At 39.3% G+C, this 19,354-nt stretch overlaps 1 protein-coding gene across 1 annotated transcript in view; it reads right to left on the reverse strand.

The window, feature by feature from the left end:
- Positions 1-1,676: 1,676 nt before the first annotated feature.
- Positions 1,677-19,354, reverse strand: part of LOC150079109 (uncharacterized) — a 70,958-nt gene continuing 53,280 nt past the window's right edge. Inside the window, exon 2 of the mRNA XM_090382954.1 lies at positions 1,677-2,590. Within this exon, the coding sequence (XP_090239080.1) occupies positions 1,677-2,590 (914 nt within the window). The remainder of the gene's footprint in view (positions 2,591-19,354) is intronic.

Below are 19,354 nucleotides of genomic sequence, written 5' to 3' on the forward strand. Positions count from 1 at the left end.
ATGGAGGAGAGTACTCAATATTTTCAACAAAATATATTGTCTTCTGGAGATCAGAGATTTAATTAGCTAAAACCAAACATGACTGTAGAAGACAGAAACTGGTATTGTGCAATCGGAATAAAAAAGGAAATCATTTTAAAGATTTATTTATTGAAATTATGTTAAAGATTTATTTATTGAAATTATGTTAAAGATGTATTTATTGAAGTTATGTTAAAGATTTCTTTATTGAAATTATGTTAAAGATTTCTTTATTGAAATTATTTTAAAAATTTAAATGTGTACCAAAACGGTATCTAATCCAAAAATTGTACCATACAGCTGGTAAAAATTATTGATTTTATTCAAGATGCAATATTATCTTATAGATGCGTACATTGCACTTAGGGACATCTGTGAGAAACTCTATATTTCGGAATATTTTATTAAAAATGGTTATTGTCGTCTTTAAAAGTATCCGTGCTCAGCACATGCACGCGCAACACACAGATGCAAAGACAGAGAGAGAGAGAGAAAGTTAAGTTTTCTCAGCCTTATTCGTTTCACGACTTGGTTCTTATTTTTCAAGCCATTATCCATCTCCTTCTTAGTATTTACATTCATCCCTTGTATATATAAATCCTCATTCGGGGGAAAAAAGTTTGTAGTTTTCTTGGTAAAGAGAAAGAAAGCTATTATTTCTACTGATGTCTTGGTTACTGCACTTTTGATTTGATCTTTACCCGACACACGTCTGTGAGATAAGTGAAGCACACGGACGATTGGGTATCAGCCATCTCATAAGAAATATACAGAGAAAGATCAGTTCTGTGTATTGCGATGGAATATACTTATCTGACTAGAGAGATGGGCTAACTTATTATTGCTTTTCATGGTAAAGTTCACTGCACTGTTTTTTTTTGCAGCCAGCTAGCCGATGGAGTATCACACAAATGAGACTAGAATCCTCAGTTGACCGTGCTGTATTAGAAATTTACTGGTAGAGAAAAAATATATTTAGAAATTTGGTGTTTATACACGAACACCTTCTTATTTCTCAATAAAACCGTATTGCTGATTCTGCCCGGCCAACGTCAATTATCCATACACATAAATTCGATACTTTTAAGTTAATTCCGGGAGGGGTGGGGTGGGGTGTATTAATGAACTGCAATCGCCCCCTCAACGTATTACTCAATAGAAAAAAACAAAAACGATCGATGAAAATAAATGAATAATTAATAAAACGTGTATCAGGGTGAGAGGGTTAAGAGGGTTGTTTCAGAATAAATATATGATCTGTATATATATATACATGACTGGGTGATTCACGCTGTGAACAGACCTGAGTTACTGAGACAGTAGTGAAGTAAACGCGTTATTGCATACATCCTGCGTTCATCCCTTGTTGCTATACATCTTAAGTCTTCCTTATTGCTATACATCATTATTGCATTACTACGGAGAAGAAAATTTTTCGCTGAAATCACAGTGTTACGACTAGATCAATGTACAGCTTCCACTTCCAGTGCATCCCTTAATTGAGGAAATGGACACCAATCGGCGTCATTTCATTTGGACGCCAATCGGCGTCTTGAGCAAAGAGGAGACCTTTCGAAGCCTGTTTGTTTTTAATCGGTTTATATCTTTTAAACTATCTTTTTTTTTTTTTTGTTTTGGCTTTGCTCCATCCTGCGTTAGTGTAGGTCACACGAGTTCTCTTCGTTAGACGAATCCACACACGTCGGATGGCTGTCGGCCGTGTTGAGGACCCCTGAGGTATTCTCTTTGAAGCAGGACGACTCGTAGTGCTTGTTCAGGTAGGACTTGAGGGCAAACGACTTGTTGCAACGCTGGCACTGGAAGTGCTTGAAGGCCGAGTGGGTCTGCATGTGCGCACGCAGGTTGGAACGATCGGCGAAGGCCTTGCCGCAGTGGGCACAACCAAAGGGCTTCTCTCCCGTGTGGGATCGCATGTGACCCTGCAGGAGCCACGGCCTGGAGAACGCTTTGCCACACACAGAGCACTTGTGGTTGAGGTTGTGCGTGAGCACGTGCATGGCCAGGGCCGGCATGCTGACGTACACTTTGCCGCAAGTGGGACACTTCTTAGCCTGCTGCGAGTCCGGACTGCGGTGGGTCTGTTTGTGACGGGACAGGTTGGACGAAGTGGCGTAGTGCTTTCCGCACTCCGAACAGGTGTAGCGGGGACGTTCTCTGTCGGGCGTCGCGCTGCTGGGCTCTTTCCGCCTTCTCGACCGGCCGTCGGTGATGAAGAAAGCCTCGTAGGTGTACCCGACGGTGACCCCTGACGCTCTTCCCGCTCCGCCGCCGCTGGGCGATTGCGCGGGAGGAGGACTGTCGGGAATGTTAGCGTTGTAAAGGAAGTGGTGGTGGCCCTGGGCCCCGCTGTTGCTGCTGCTGCTGCTGTTGCTCGACTCCGAGAAGTTGTAGATGGGCGATGGTCCTCCACTTCCTTCCTCGTCGTAGGTGTTGCCGACGATCACGCTTTTCGCCTGCACGACGACACTGTCCCCGGGTGGCTTGTCGAAGAAGAGGAATTCCCCTGGAGGAAGTTCCGTAGACGTTGGCGAAAGATCGTAGATGTAACCTAGAAGAGGAAAGAAGTCGGTTAGAGAAGTCCTTCTTAATTACCCTTAATTAAAATTGTGACTTAATGGAATATAAGATGTAGGAGGACCCCCTCCCCACTTTCACACTGCCCAATACCATTTGTTGATCAGGGCCTTGAGCATCACAAAGCATTAGTAATAGTAGTAATTAAAAGGTATTATTGAACAGGAGGTGATTTCTACTTGAAAAATTATACTTTTGCTTCCACATTAACGAAAGTTTCACGTGGTTAATAACTAACGACAGGTTGACATCCAAGTGAACTCATCAGGGCTCAAACATTTAATGCGGCTACTGTAATAAATAATCAGCTTACCAAAATATAAAATATGAAAAATTCAATGTGGTGTCATCGATTACCGATTTAAAACTATTGTACCACCCGACTACAACAAGGACGTTGAGGTGTTACAAGCTACAACAAAGGACCCTGAACAGGTGGCAACTGCTACCCGCGTACTAGAAATAAATTAAAAATAATCAAGAAAGAATACTGGATTAAAATACTACAATAAGCGAGATACAAACAAGGGCCTGCACTCATCCAAGCAATTAACAGCGACCAACATACTACGCACAGTACAGCGCATCTGCTGCGTGAAAATACGCAAAGAACTCGCCCACTGCACTACACCAAAGGCCAACACAAACCTTCACTAAAGAGAAATAACACGAAGAAGAAAGGTTTGTGGAAAACACAGTGACCACTTCTTCACGAAGGCATAATCATGGCTCCATTACGAAGTTTCATTCGTAGATTTCCGGAAAAATGTATTTAGCGTGCTCACAGACGTATAAATATAAATCATGTATTTAGCGTGTGCACACACACATACACACACATGTTGTGTAAGAATCGACTGGTTTGTGATGATGGTGAAGGCGCAAATTCGGAAACGGCTGATAAAAGATTGTAGTTCCCGCACTTGGAGATCACTTTTTGACTGTCTGTGAAGAATAATGGGTCAGTCTCGAAATATTTTCGACTTCGAATGTGGAATGATTGTAGGGAAAGACGTGCAGGTGCCAGTATTTCTACAACATCCAACATGTTTAGATGCTCCCGTTTCGTTGTGCCAGTCTACCGAGACTAGCTCAACAACGGTCAAATAACCGTTCGAGGTCATACGTGAGGCAGCGACCTGTGGCGAGCCGCACTCCCCCCCACACGCGATGGAAAAGACCTGAGTTCGATTCGCATCAATGACAGGAATTTTTATGGGCCATTTTCACAATGTGGTTGAGTTAGTCAGTCTCGAGCGAAGGTAGGATTTTTCTCCTGGAAACTCGGGATTTTCGTCCACCGAACAGCAAACGGCCACAGAACACACACAATTTACAGATATTTCATATATGGCGCAATATGGCCTAAGTTGCTGATGCTCCTAAAAAAACAACCTGCAACAACAACCACGTGTCTCGTCTCGTAACACAGCAGCGACACAAAAGAAACTGTGCCTAAGTAAACACCAACACTGGACCACCGACACGTGGAAATTTGTTCCTTAGTCTGATGAATCCCATTTCCAACTTTGATGGACGTATCCACATTTGAAGAAAGCAGCATGGAGCTAGCGCCTAGATTAACTGTTGGTGTTTGGTAGACTGAAGGCGGTGGTATTAAGGTTTGGGTGCTCTTTTTGTGGCACGCCCTGGGTCCTCTGATCACAGTTAATCATTGACTCGATGGGAGCGCCTATATTTCTATCGTAGCCAACCAAGTACGTCCATTCATGATGACATGTATCTAGGCAACTCCGGCGTCTATCAACAAGACAACGGGCCATAACACAAGATCCTGCAGGTTGCCGACTGTTTTCAGGAATATGAAAACGAATTCTCCATCCTCCCAACCAACTGATCTCAACCCATTTGAGCATGTTTGGACCTACTGGAAAAAGATATTAGATAACAATTTACTGGCATTACTCAATGGATTGTGCAACGCATGAGTAACACTACTACAGGACGCCTTGAAACATCCTGTGTACGGGTTGTATTACGGGCAAAAGGTAACCACGAGGTACTAGGTAGGTGTTGCTAATGCAAAGCAAACTCAGTGTATAACTTAATTATGTGGCAGTTCTGGTTACTCAGAGAGCACAACATGCAAATATCGAACCGTGAACACCCTGGATGGTTGGTGTTGTGTGGCTTTAGGTGCATCAGCAACTTAGGCCATATTGCGCTGTATACAAGTATGTCTGGAAATTGTATGTGGTCGATTTTCTGTTTGCTGGACGAAAAACCATAGTTTCCAGGAGTGAAAACCATGCAACCCTTGACTGAGACAGACTAATTGAGACACGTTGTGAAAAAGACCCATGAAAATTTATATCGTGGGTGACGGGATTCGACCTCTGGTCTTTTCTACTCGGTGTGTCGAGGGCGGTCATTATACCAACTATGCTACCCACGAGCGCACGCGTGAACACAAACAAACAGTTGCACAGACAAAATCCGCAGCATTAATAAGAGCGACTGTCTCCAGTCCCATTAAAATAATAATTTGAATTTTCGTCAGTAATTGTGAGGAAATCAAGAAACCGTTTTGCAAGAAAGGTTATGAGAAGTTTTATCCCATTCATATTACGTCTATGAATTTTAGGAATCATCATGTCAAGTCTGCGAAAACAATCTTTGACAGTCCATACAGTTTTTATGGTCAAGAGCTAAAACCTTAGATTTAAATATTATTAATAATTTCCTATTTAGAATTCTCAACCACCTTTCAAGAAATGGTTGGAATAATGAAAAAAAACAGAGAGATCGTTTTCTTCATGTAAAAAATTATCTCACCAATTGATGAAACTTAATATAGGCAATTATAATAGAGAGAGAGAGAGAGAGAGAGAGAGAGAGAGAGAGAGAGAGCATCACATGCAGCAGGTCATAGGTGCATGGCCAAGGAGCACCTCTTATCCATCAAACACTCTACAGTAGCCAGAAGATACATCAGAATCATAATCTACCCACTTCCTGTGAATGGAAATTTGAGTATCTGCAGTCCCTCCCCCTCTACAAGTAAACCTCTCTGCAGGGCTCTGGCTGCTCAAGTGGTCTAATTGGAAATCTCGGCTCCCTCCTGAGAACCGAACTACGTCACTGGCTTTATCCCTGGCAATTCGGAGTCTTCTGGTGCTAATTAAGACTAAACGACTCATTATTCTCTATTTCGCCAATATGGAAAACGTGTTGCTGGAAAGTCCTCCCTACTGCTGTGCGGGGTACTTTAGCATTAGCTCCTTGTTATTCAGTCTCACGTTGATGGATAGATTCCTCCTATTCAAAATGCTGGAATTAACGCAGGAGCTTCAGGCAGATCTTAACAAATTTGAATCTGATTGCTCCTAGAGGAAAACTGTCTTGGCTATTTATCAACTCAATGCGCATCGAACACACTAATTTAAAATTACCCGGAAGGGTATCCCATCTACAGAGGCGCTGATACATCACAAAAGAGATATCCCCTTATGGATCTTTTATAAAGCTTATCCTCCATTACTACCGGATTACCTTTGCCGCCATCTCTATCTTGTGCGATTGGATCACAACAGTTGCTGCTAGTTAAATTGAAAGCTCACCAAACTAACTATTCATTGAAATAGTGAATGATTCCATGTGACATCTATCTGTGTAACTTCTCTAAGCGTAAAATTGTAGATTTTTTACACCAGCCTAATTAATGTACTGATTATTATATCGTGGCGTGTAACACTGAGTGTCATGACAAGTACTGTCATTATATTATTAGAGTGTACAGCTATATCGATCAGGTAGGTAGTCATTTCCTTCTTGTCGATGAGGTTTATATCCAGTTGTGCAGGATTATTTTGTCCTTTATTATGGCGCGGTCCCAGTACAGCTTTTGAGTTAGGATCTCTAGTATGGCCTGGGGTTCGTACTTGTAATACATTACGCGTTCTCTGATCAACTGCTATTTCTTTGATAGCACGCAAACGACGACGTGGGCCCAAAAAGAAAGAAAGAAAAAAAAAAAAGAGTGAGGGTAAGAATCTCAAATCCATGGAAAAGGTTATGAACCAAGCGATGTATTTGGAAAATTGTACGTTTGTGCACTGGTTGTCCACAGGTATGCTCGTGAGTATTCGATTGTTGGGAGTTGCAAGATTTGGGTTTTCACAAGCCCCACCGTGAGCACCAATGAATTGGTGCTCACGTTCTGGTTGTAAATGCACATGGTGGATTACCGTGCTAGAACTCCATGTTCTAGCATGGCAATTCTTCGTCCCATATAGCGAGTGGTGTAAAACTTTCATTGGAGATTGACGAAGTCGAACAAATAGTTGGCAGGCTCAGGCTACAGACCTGAACCCTACCGAACAGTGATGAATTGAAACGACTGATGAAGGCGCGGCCAAGTTGTCTCTTCTACAGCTGAACTTGCGACCTCAATGAAGGAGTAAACGATATAAATTCATCCTGCCTACCTCGTCGAAAGTGTTCCGTGGGTTGCTGCTTCTCTTGGTGGGACCAAAGGTGGACTTGCGCATTATTCATTTGTCCATTTAAACTACTATTTTTATACACATCAGGTAAAACTCTCCTGCTCCACTTCATATACAGCAATCCGTCCTCTGCAGTGATCCTCGAGATCTAGATGGAACCATAAAAATAAGTACTGTGCCTTAATTTCTCATTTAACGTATCGATCAGTTGCTTAATTTTTATTTCTAATACATTGAATTTAGGTTTCTCTTAGAGTCTCATAGTGATCTTACCACCATCACTTGTTTGAGAAATCTGGATTCAGATCTCTTCGGTGAGTGAAGGAATCTTTAAAAGCCTCTTCAATCAGGGCTGTGGTTAACAAATCTTAGGAAGAGGGGTAGGGTTTTGTCTATGGGTTATTTTGTATTTTCAGTCCCCCCACAACACGCAAATATGCACACATTTCTACAGACTTAATAAACGATAAAGACCATAACTATTGTGATCGTATAATCTCAACCAGTGAATCCCAAAAAGGATCGAGATCTTAGCCTTTAGTAAAACATACACTTGACTGAAAAACAGTGTACTCTTCCATTGAGCAGCGCCTTTTATTTAGAGTAGTGCTCTTAAGTCCAGTTTACTGATAGCTCTGTACAGAAAGATGTCACGACCGACCCATAGTTTGTGGATTTTGCAGTAGATTTAACATGTCTACTTCACGAAATTATTTGGACTTCAACGTAAGTTTATTGTTTCAACGTAAAAGGTTACAGTAACATCGAAATAAGTCAACAATTCGTTCACTTTCGAGCTCGTTAACAAGTCTTTGCCAAGTCTATATTATTTTTCCTTAACTGGCTACATTTGTTCGGTTCGTGATGCAGATGTTCCAATGCATCTTCCCCTCCTACCTTAACTGCTTTGACGTCAACAAATAACATCTATGCCTTGTCCAACTTGGTCCTTACGAAGCTAACAAATATGCAATAATATATTTAATAATTATGTTATTATTATTAAATTGACATTAAATTCAACTTGTCATGAATTCCAGTCATAGAAAATCTTTTACAGAGAGAGAGAGAGAGAGAGAGATATCGATCGATTCTTCACAAATATTTTAATTTAAAATATTTCTGAAGAATTAAATTAGTGATGATTATTAACAGCGAACTGGAGAATTTGAATTGGATAGAATTTCTCCTTAAATTAATCTAATCCATTTCATCTTTTTATGGAAAGAAGAAGTGGATTAGAATAATCTTTTAGCGTGTAATTTGCTATAGTTTTAAATTGAGATTAGTGTAGATGGACAACTATTAGCGCAGTGTTCGAGAGGAATTACATTTTTAAAAGGAATATAAGAAGACGGATCGTTAACTAACTCCATCTGACTTGTATAATCATGGTTTTAGTGGCCAGTGTCTACGAATTGTGCGAACATGTGTGTATTCTCAATTTTGAAGGTTAAGTGGATAAAATTATTAAAGTTCGTGCACACGCTTGGCTTTGAAATGAACTTTATTAACATTTTCCAATTCCATCACTGTTTATAATAAGCAGAAAACGTGGTAGTTCAAAGTACACAATCATAATAACTGCATTGGCGTTTATCTCAAATTCTAAGGTAGTTGGTGGGCTGAATTGCTTAGAATTTGTTCCATGGCAACTAAGGCTATAAAGCGTGTGTACTGTGTCTGTAATATCGCGTATTTTTTGGTCGGTCTGCCTGTTTTGTTCAACATAAACTTTAGTTTCCAGAAAATAAAAGCATGCACTTCTCGCCAGAGACCGATTAACTTGGCCACCCTTCACCTAATGGCATTTACTGACCCATAACTACAAATATTACTGTAAATCGTGTAAGATGTAATTCCTGTTTAAGCAAGTGGAAAATGTTTGCTTGTGGATGATTTGATTTCTTACACCGCTGTGGTGTCGATTGGGACACCCCCTCTGATCATAGAAATTCGTGGCTATGAAATTCCCAATATTTTGGTCTATAAATCATGGGCGTGAGCATCATGATGATGAGCACACAAAAAGAGATAACAGAGTTTCAGACAGGAATGGTAGTTGGATGCTATATGGAGAAATTTCTGTGCGTGCTATTGCTCAGGAATATTCCCACGTTGACAATTGGCAACGTGCTCAATAGATGCAAATACAGAGGTGACACTCAGTTCGAGAAACAACCAAGCGGGCGTAAAGTATTGGCCGGAACCAAGGTGCCTTGAGAAGGTCGGTTACTTCATCTTCACATCAAACCCCAGTGAATCTGAATTTGTAGCTGCCAGCGATCACACAGTCAAATGTATGTTTTCATGGCACGTAGGCTGCTGCATGCCATGCATTTTTACAGAAGAGTTGCAGCGCCTGAGCTTTTGATAATAAAAACAAATGCACACTGCTGATTGGCATAGTGCAGGGACAGTGAAACTGGACTGCCGATCAATAGAAACCAATCTTGCGGAACGACTAATTGGCAATTGGAATTGGCAACAAATCTCCATACAAAAATAGCAACAGATACTTTAAAAATAATTAAAACAATATCTTTATTAACATTGTAATTCTTTAGCTGTACCATATGGGTTTTATGTTATATACCAGAAATGATGAACAGACACAGTGACGTGAAATTTTATTTTTTATACATTTATCTGAACAAAGATTGGTAAAAGTTGTTAAGTTGCTGAAAATGTTCCCCATCTTCGGGTAGGCACAACTTACGCACGCGCCAATGTTCTCTACAATTCACTTAAGTATGTTCTTGATGAAGTCATTATCAGACTCGGTAATGTTGTCTTGTAATTCCTTCAGGATGTGGAGATTTTTTATGCAAGCGTGCTCTTCAAGTACCCTAAGAAGAAATCATGCAATGCCAAGTCTGGTCGTTGTGGCGGTCAAAGTCCCTTCGAAATTAATCTATCTATAAACATAAAATCGATTGGCAAGCTCCGGATGTGTTGGTAGTGCTGATAGTTCTTGGGAGTATGTTTTGGTGCATTCTTCATCGTCTAGGCTGTTCAAAGAAGTATTCGAATTTGGCGATCTGTTTCACAGAGATTACTGTTTCCTTTTACAAAAGTCTCCTATCTTTTTCGAATGTCGTAACCCCTGCTGCAGTATGTGCAAATTTTCGTTAGCCCATACGCATGATTGGTTGTTGATGGATCCACTTATATTTTGCGATCCACTTATATTTTCAATGGACCTTCACCCTGTAATCATGTCCAGAATGTCCAGCCCAAGTCCGATGTTCTACATTGCATTGCTATAGATTTTTTGCGGGCTTTATGGGCTTCTATAAGCTTGTGCACCACCTTTTATGAGTAAAATTTCCTTTTAGACCATTCTGTGTTAGGCGCTGTTTAGAAAAATTGTTTGTGCTGTAAGTTTTTATCGGAATTGTTTCCATCTTATTTTCATGTCTTTAACATGTTCCATCGAAACATTAGGCTTACAGTTACATCCACGATAATTTAGGTTTCTTTTCTCCCTAAATTTCTTTACCAACTTCCAATTTCTTGGTACCTGTTTCGATGAAATTGTTTAAAATTGGGAAAAAAATGGCTCGTTTAGAAATATTGGATTATATGAACAGAGAACTTTAATGGGAAAAAGTACGTAAATATTTCTAAAATATAGATCAAAAAACGATTGGGTAATACAATACTGCCTTCTATAAATGATGTAAATTAACTTACAGATGATTAAAGTTTCGTATATCAACTGAAGATGTTTTCATTTCGTGTTTCAAACGAATATTTAAAACCATTTGCAGAAAATAAAAGAGAAACAGAAAGTTCCTCGAGGTTTTGCTATCCCATTTCTTATCTATTTCCATTACCTGCTGAAACATCATACATGAGTACCCGTATATTCAAGATCTCCCACTTAGACTCATTACCAACATTAACAAGCTCGAAGCCATACCTAATACTTCCACAGTGGGAATTACCAGTAGATCGATACTAATTTCAAGGAGGAAAAGTGAATGGATGATTGATTTAAAGCTTAAGACGATTGAGATCTGGGGGTAAAGCGACAGTGATCATCACCTAAATCAACCTTCATTGATGGAAAAGAATGATGGTTTGGTATCTAAATGCTCTTCAGAGATCACAAAATAAAATTCTCATGGACTAGAAAGATGTAGTAAAGATGGAGTGAATCCGTTTTTTATTTTGTGCATCCTTCCATCTGCATCCTTTATGGAATATACTAACTCCACTGGGAATATCGTTTAATTAATTTTAATTAAAATTTCTACTGTTGTTGACATTTGTAATCATTGAGTAAAGCGCTCAAGAATATTAAACTTTCAGAGGACATTTAAAATTGATTTATGCACACTAATCTAGAGAAGATATTTGTAGGACTGTAGTTATGCTTTGGTTCTTGTTAGCAATATTATTTTCCTCATAATTATTTAAAATGGTTGTTTCCTTTCCTTTTTCCGTCCTAGGGATGTTGTTGTTTTATATAAATGCAAAAGAGATATACGAGTGAAGTGATATTCAGTACAATGTATGAGTTTGAAGCGACCAAATGTTGTTTAAAAGCAAATAACCATTAATGAAAAGTATTCAAAAGCGTAATTATTTTTCGTTTATTTGATGAATTTGGGCACAGTTATTATTATAATCCGCTTCGAAACTATATCAAGAAGAAAAGTAGAAATGCAATATATGGATAAAAGTCTAAATCTATCCAGAAAATGGGGATGATATTCTTCAAACGTGATTCTGGTTCACATGACTCTTTAGACAAGATTCCTCGTCAACGACTGAAGTCCTTTGACTTCAGTCGTTGCCGAAATAAAAGGCTGACGGGTTGTGATTAAGTCTCAGAAGAGACAAAGGAATTATTCCATTTCAAGGTGGACGTTTGGCACACCTACACTGTTTTGAATATACTAATTACCACCATGTGCAGTATAGAATTGGATTCGACCCAGTAAAGATGCAAAATGGAAGCAAGAACCAACATACTTGAGTCCTGATCTAAAAATAATAATATTAAGGCAAGGAAAACTGTGGTCCTCGCGTGCAGTAGTGTTAATTAAAGTGAGCAACATGGACTTCTATGGTACTGTCTGGAGGCGGACTGGCAATCAATGGGTAAGGTTATCCACAATTTACTCGTTTGAAACTTCTTTATGCCACAAATATTGCCATCCACGCTTTCAGAAGAAGCTATTATAATAATAGTGACTTATAACCCCACCAGTTATGGCTATTTGATAAACTTCTCTCTTAAATACTCTTCTCGTGGTCAGTGGTTCAATATTATGGAAACACTTGTTGAATCTTCGAAGATGACCTGACTGCTTTGACAATTGGAAGGAATAAAATGACATTCAGGGTTAGGCAGTAATCAATTATTTCTGGCAAAGCTCAGAGAATATGGCCATAGAGGGGTAACAGGGGCCAGTCGCTGTTCCTTTTAGATAAATAAACGAATTTATGATAAAAGCGTTTGATTTTTCGTACAGAACACGGGACGTACATGATTGTATTTAAAACTGCTTTAAGTAAATTGTTAGCTGTAGGTATGTGACATTAAGAGACTGGCAGTTCATCTTGTGGTTCATAATATTTTTATAATTTGTTAATTTAATGAAACTGTTAATTTGTTTAATGTATCCAGAACAACTGAATCGAAAATGATGTTTGCATTCACCGAGTATGGAAAATCAAAATCTGATAGGATGAATTGCGGCAGAAAATCGAAGCTGGCTGAAAGAGACTTCTGGATACTGAAAAAGGATTGTAGTCCGATGATATAAAACTACTGCCTCAAAAATAACTGCACAACTTAATGCGAATCTCAGCAATCCAATTTCTAGCAAAAAAGTTCGGCGAGAACTTCATAAAGATGAAATTTATGGCAGAGCCGCTATTGCGAAGCCACTGGTTAGTGATGGCAATGGCAGAAAGAGGATGCAGTAGTGTAAGGAACACAAAAACTGGACATTTGATGATAAGAAACATATTTTCAGACGGATCAGTGTTCATACTTTTTCCATCATCAGGAAGAGTTTAAGTTTGGCGAACATAGAGGAAGTTCAACAATAGTCTGGCCAGCAATATCTTGGTATTCTTTAGGTCATATCCTCACCCTCAAAGAGCAAATCACTGCCATTGGTTACTTTGATATTGGGTGACCAGTTTCGTCCCATGGTACATATATTGTTTTCCACAAACGATGCCATGTTTCAAGATGATAACGCAATGCATACAGCCAGATGTGATCAGCCTTGGTATGAGAAGCATGAAACTGTGGCTATGCATCCCTCATTGCTTGCACAATCATCAGACTTAAACGTTACTGAGCCACTGTGGGCATATTTGGAGAGGAGAGTGAGAAACAGATTTACTCCACCTTCATCACTCAAAGAGCTTGAAGTATTCATCCATGAAGGATGGTCCAATATCCTCCTTCAGACAGTTCACGATTTAATTTGTACACAAAGAATAAAGCTGTTTTAAAAGTGGCCCAACACCATATCAGTGTAACTGTAACTCTTATCATAGGAGTTTCCATTATCTTTTGCACTCCTTGTATATGTAGAGGAAAAGTGGTAAGTGATGTTTATACATCAGAAGAGGCAGATTAACGCTGTGAGCGGACAGAGAGACAGATGAAATGCTCTGTAATGGACAATTTTTCCTCTCTATCAATAGGAAGTAGATGAAAGTTTCTGATGAAGAATACTCGAGTTCCTAAATCACCCTATTCATAAAACATAATCTACACAAAAGCCTACTTAGAAACAAGACTTTGCAAACCATTATGGGTTACACACAATGCATTCCAAAATCACTTTTTAACATAGACTCATTCATTCGGTTTTGCAGCCATTTTTCAAACTCCTTGTACTCACTGAGTATCATTAACACTAGCGTACCTAATGAGCAAAAGAAGGAAGCATTTGGAAACGCTCTATAATCCGTTAATTACTCCAACACAATAAAAAATTGCCTTAAGGGTAAAGTATTGTATATCAAAGCTTGCCTGTTGGATGTAATCTATTGACATTCAATAAAAGATTTTTTTTTCCCTTTTATTTCTATGAGACACGCTTTCATTAAAGTGTACAATGCTGGGGTTGCGGTAAATTGGCTTTGAAAGGAATCGACACAAGCGATAATAGAAAAACTATTAGTCATTAGGATAATAACATCCATTAATGATGGTAAGTGAAAACATTTGACTTTCCCTGAGTTTCTCGCTGCCTACGAAGGAAAGGAGTTACAAGTGTCTGCAGGGCAGAGGGAAAAGATGAGATTTTTTTCTTCATATTTAAAACCAAATGAGCTCCCAACAAAAACTCTCTCTTTTGTTAATTACAGAATTGCTAAACAAACAAGCAAACAAAAAAAATAATAATAATTTTAAAGATAATAGCTTTCAGTAGAGTTTTTATGGCGCTTGTTTTTCTGTTGCAAAACATAATTAGTTCCAATTAGGAAGGCGTAATTGCTGACATTGACTTGGTTTTCTTGGAGATTTAAAAACAGTGTCAAACTACATTCAAAATCCTATTAAGGACAGAAATGTGACGTGATGTGCAATATGGATAATGCTTAGGTTATTCTGTATTAAGAAGCCATTCTGCTAATGTTTAAGCTAAGATAATTAAACCACAAAATTGAGTTCATTAATATGGTTGCCTTGCATATATCATGGCTGCGTTAATTTAAGCAAGGGTGAATGAGTTGATAAACGAAGAATGAGATGAGCTGATTTAAACAAAGGTTGGCGAGAGCTGACTTGGCCGAGGTTTATGCCCTTTCGAGTAACACTGTGTCGTTGCTATTCCACAGTGAATGAGAAAGGCTTGAGTTTGATTCCTGTCTTGGGACTCTGCGCGTGTAGCGCAGTGGTATCGTCACCGTCCTCCCCACACCGGGTGGAAAAGGCCCGGGTTCTAATACCGTCGATGACGCGAGGAACTTTAACGGGCTTTTTTCACTCCGTGGCAAGGGAAAGCACGGTTTTTCATCCAGCAAAACAGACAAATCGACCAGAGAACACACGCAATTAACAGACATAAAACACACAGCACGGCATATGAATTTAAATATTCGAGTGGGTTAATTTAATAGTTTGGTTCCTATTTTGGACGATGGTCACATGGTTTCTTCCCTTAGAAGCAATAGCTTTTTTTTTCACCCCTTAAAACAGCCAAACCGATCGACGCGTACATACGATTTCAAACGCAGTATACCGACATTGCATGGTCTTAGCTGGGTCTATAGAAAATTGCAGACAACCCCACTTATCCAACGCAAGTTTTTAAATATAGTGGAACAAAGTATCGCCCTCGTGGGTAGCACAGTTGGTAGAATCGTCGTCCTACCCATTCCGGGTGGAAAATACTTGAGTCGAAGTTACTTAGGGAGAAGTAAGGAATTTTTATCGGTCTTTTTCACAACGTGGAGATAGTCGGTCTCATGCAAAGGTAGTAATAGTAATGGAAGCACGTGATGGCAAAAAGCAAGCGTATGAGCTTATGTAGCATCAGCCAAAAGGAAACAAAAACATTTCGCACATTCATTCACTTTAAAATTTTGTCCAATTCCTCCTTGAATTTATTTACGTTATCAACTTCCACAACGACAGATGGAAGTTTGTTCCAGCAATTAACCACCCGCTGGCTAAAGTCAAATTTCCTCACATCTATTCTACAACTGTCTTTCCTCGATTTGAATTTATAACCCCCCCCCGCAGGTTCGTAATCTGATGGAAGAATCCCATCAGAATTCAGCGTGCTCAACCCATTCAAGGCCTTATACACCTCAATCAGATCACCTCGTAGGTGCCTAGTCTCCAGCCGCTGAAATTTGCAGAATTTAAGCCTTTCTTGGTAAGAGGACCGCACTCAAGGCGTGGTCTGACCATTGCCTTATACAAAGGGATAATCACTTCCTTTTCCCTGCTAGCAAAATTCCTGTGTATAATTGACAATATCCCATGAGTTGCTCAAGCAGCCTGTCTACATTGCTCAGAAAACTTCATATCTAACTGCACAATTACCCCAGATCTCTTTCATTCTCCACTACCCTGAGTGTAACATACACAGTTGGTACATTTCTCTGGGGTTACTGCTACCGATATGCAGTACTTTGCATTTGTCAATGTTAAACTTCAGTTGTCACTTCTTCGCCCATCTGCCCAAATTTTCTAGATCCTGTTGCAGTAGCACACTGCCATTACTGTCATTAACAACCCTGCCAACCTTTGTATCATCTGCAAACTTCGACATTAAGCCTGATATACCTCCATAAGCATTATTGATAAATACAGGGTGTTTCAAAAGTGATGATCAATAATTTAAACGTGAACTGTACAGACCACAGTATGCAAAAAAAACCAGTGAATTTTTAGTGAATCTTTTTTGAGATATTTCTAGTTCGGATCCACCACCGACTTGTTTATTTAGGTTACGTTTTGCTCATTCTCTCCCTTTCCCCTTTCTCAATGCTCTGAGACGTAGCAGGCATACTGGTACTTGTCAAAGGATAGTCAACATGGAAAGAGGTTACAGCAACGAAGAGTATGCGGACATGCACTTCATGTATGGTAAAGCCAACGGCAGTGCACTCGAGGCTGCACGTTTGTACCAAGAAGTATTTCCCTGCCGAAGGTAGCCCAACAGGCGCACTCATTCATCAAGGTACATCAATGCCTTAGAGAGCATGGGCGCTTCGCACATGGAGTACGAACAGGTAGGCCCAGAAGAATAACCTTAGTTGAGGAAAGGTATTAGAAAGACCATCCTGTAACATGTAACATCTGTAAAATTCTGTGGTGTTGAAAGCAAAAATTAAAAATGTATTATCTTATGTTTAAGAAAACCACCCTTAGTAAAGGATTCGTAGCTCTTTGCTAAACTAGTGCTCCCATAGTCAGTGGCGGATCTTAACAGAAAATGTGCATTGTCTCGAAAACGGTTCATTTGTGGCCCGATGTTCACTGGAACATTTTTGCTTATTTATTTTGTACTTTTCACCTTTAAATTATTGACCATCATTTTTGAAACACCCTGTATACAAAACAACGGGCCCAACACTGAACCCTGCGGGACTCCACTAATAACATTAGTCCACGAAGAGCAGCATTCATTGAGTACCACGCTCTGTCTTCTCCCACTCAACCATCCTTTTATCCATTGTAGCAACTTACCTTTAATACCATTCTGCTCCAATAATTTGTACAATAGTCTTCCATGCGCAACAGTTTCAAAAGCTTTCCTGAAATCCAAATATATGATATCAAAATTATTTTTTGCATCCAGTTCCTTTGTAACCACATCAAATTTGTTTTTTTCTTCCGGAAACTAGGGTTTTTCGTCCAGAAAACAGAAAATCGACTACAGAACACCCGCAATTAACAGACAAGTATATAAGGAGGAATATGGTCTTAGTTCCCGATGCTTCTAAAACTCTACAACAACAACAAAAACAAAGTATCTATGAATTAAGTTTGCCTTGAGTCCTCTGAACAATGGCCTAACAGCAAGATGCGAAACGAGTGGTTTTGCTTTTGATATAAACGAGTGATACTGAATTTCTGACAGCAATCACAAGAGTTCAGAATATTAGCACGTTGAACTGGCCATTTAGAAAGCCCGGTAGCCAAAATAATTCTGAGAATTTTGGTTTATATAGGAGAAACTAGGTAACCATATGGTAGGGAACTGGAACCCTCTGATCATCATTATTATTGGTAAAAGGAGTCTGCAATAGACACAGAAATGAAAAAGAGCGCTTTCCCTAAAGGTTACTGCATCAGTTGACCACATTCACAATGGGTGTGGTAGCGTTGAGAGAATATGTTAAAGGTTCTGCCGCTCATGGCCTGAAAAAAAAGAGTTATGGATCGATTGATGAACAGTAAGTCAAAGCAGAGCCTACGTCACTTTCTCAGAAATGTTTTTGTATTGCATTTTTATTAGCTCACTCTCAACTGTTAAACAAGTGGTTATTCGAGTCTTCATTCAAATGAAATAACCTTCAACTCACCAAAGATGTTATGGCCATCCATTCTCTGCTTTCTTTCTATAAAAAAAACTTGGGCAAGAGGGTCAGTTGGTTTACCACATTTCCAATGAGTCTCCTGTATGGATCTGATATGGGTAATAGTGGAGAACTGATCTCACCGATTTATGCGCAATGGGAACAAGAGTCACCTTCCATTTCCCAAATGTATGTAACGCTACTGTTGCTTTGCTCATCTGCCCTCGTGGGTAGCTCAGTTGGTAGAATCACAGTCCTGTCCTCCCCACACGGGTGGAAAAGACCAGAGTTCGATTTTTTTTCTCCTGAAAACTCGGGTTTTTCGTCTAGAAAACAGACAACTGACCACAGAACACACGTAATTTAAAGACAGTAATACGAAGCAATAAGGCCATAGTCGATGACTCTCTTAGAACTCAACTACAACAACAACAACAGTCTTGCTCATCGACTGACGAATCTAGCAGGATGACTATTATTTCTGCAAAGTTCAGAATATTGAAGTACAAACGGTGAAAATTAAATTAGGCACACATTTTGCAATTAAATTTTAGTAAATATTTCAGTAATTATCTGTTGAAGTAAAATTGTTAAAGTATTAATTTCTTTATCACGGCTGCAAGCTGTGCTTCCATTTATCAGGAAAAATTCCACTTAAAATGCGTATCATAATAAGAAAGTTCAGCCACTTGAACATATGATATTAAGAACAGTATTCGATTACTAAATTAATCGTTGTAGGATTTTAGGCTCATCAGTCACTTAGAACATATTTCACCATATATATTATGTCTGTAAATTGCGTGTGATTAATGGTCGATTTACTTGCTTGATGGACAAAAAATCCGAGTTTCTGGGAAAAAAGACCACGCTACCTTCATTTGAGATCAACTAGCTCAGCGACGTTGTCGAAAAAGATCCATAAAAATTGCCGACGTCATTGAGGGATTCAAACTCAGGTCTTTTACACACGATGTGGGGAGAATGGCAATTATACCAGCTGTGCCCCAAGAGGGCAGATTACTAAAACCGCAAGGAAAATTTTATGCACTTGGCACGGTGGCTGAATTAGGCTATCTTGAACGAGGACTGAGTCGTTCTTTCTTGGCTAAAATGGCATTTTTCATCCAGAAAAACACGAATCCGACCATAAAATTCATTGAATTTATAGATACGAAATATTGACCTCATGGAGTTCCTTATTTACCGTCAGTTGTATATTGAATATTTGGGTTTATAATCTCCAAACTAAAAGG

The sequence above is a fragment of the Mastigoproctus giganteus genome, chromosome 10 (assembly GCF_048544385.1).
Source record: "Mastigoproctus giganteus isolate SK-2022 chromosome 10, ASM4854438v1, whole genome shotgun sequence".
NCBI lineage: Eukaryota > Metazoa > Arthropoda > Arachnida > Uropygi > Thelyphonidae > Mastigoproctus > Mastigoproctus giganteus.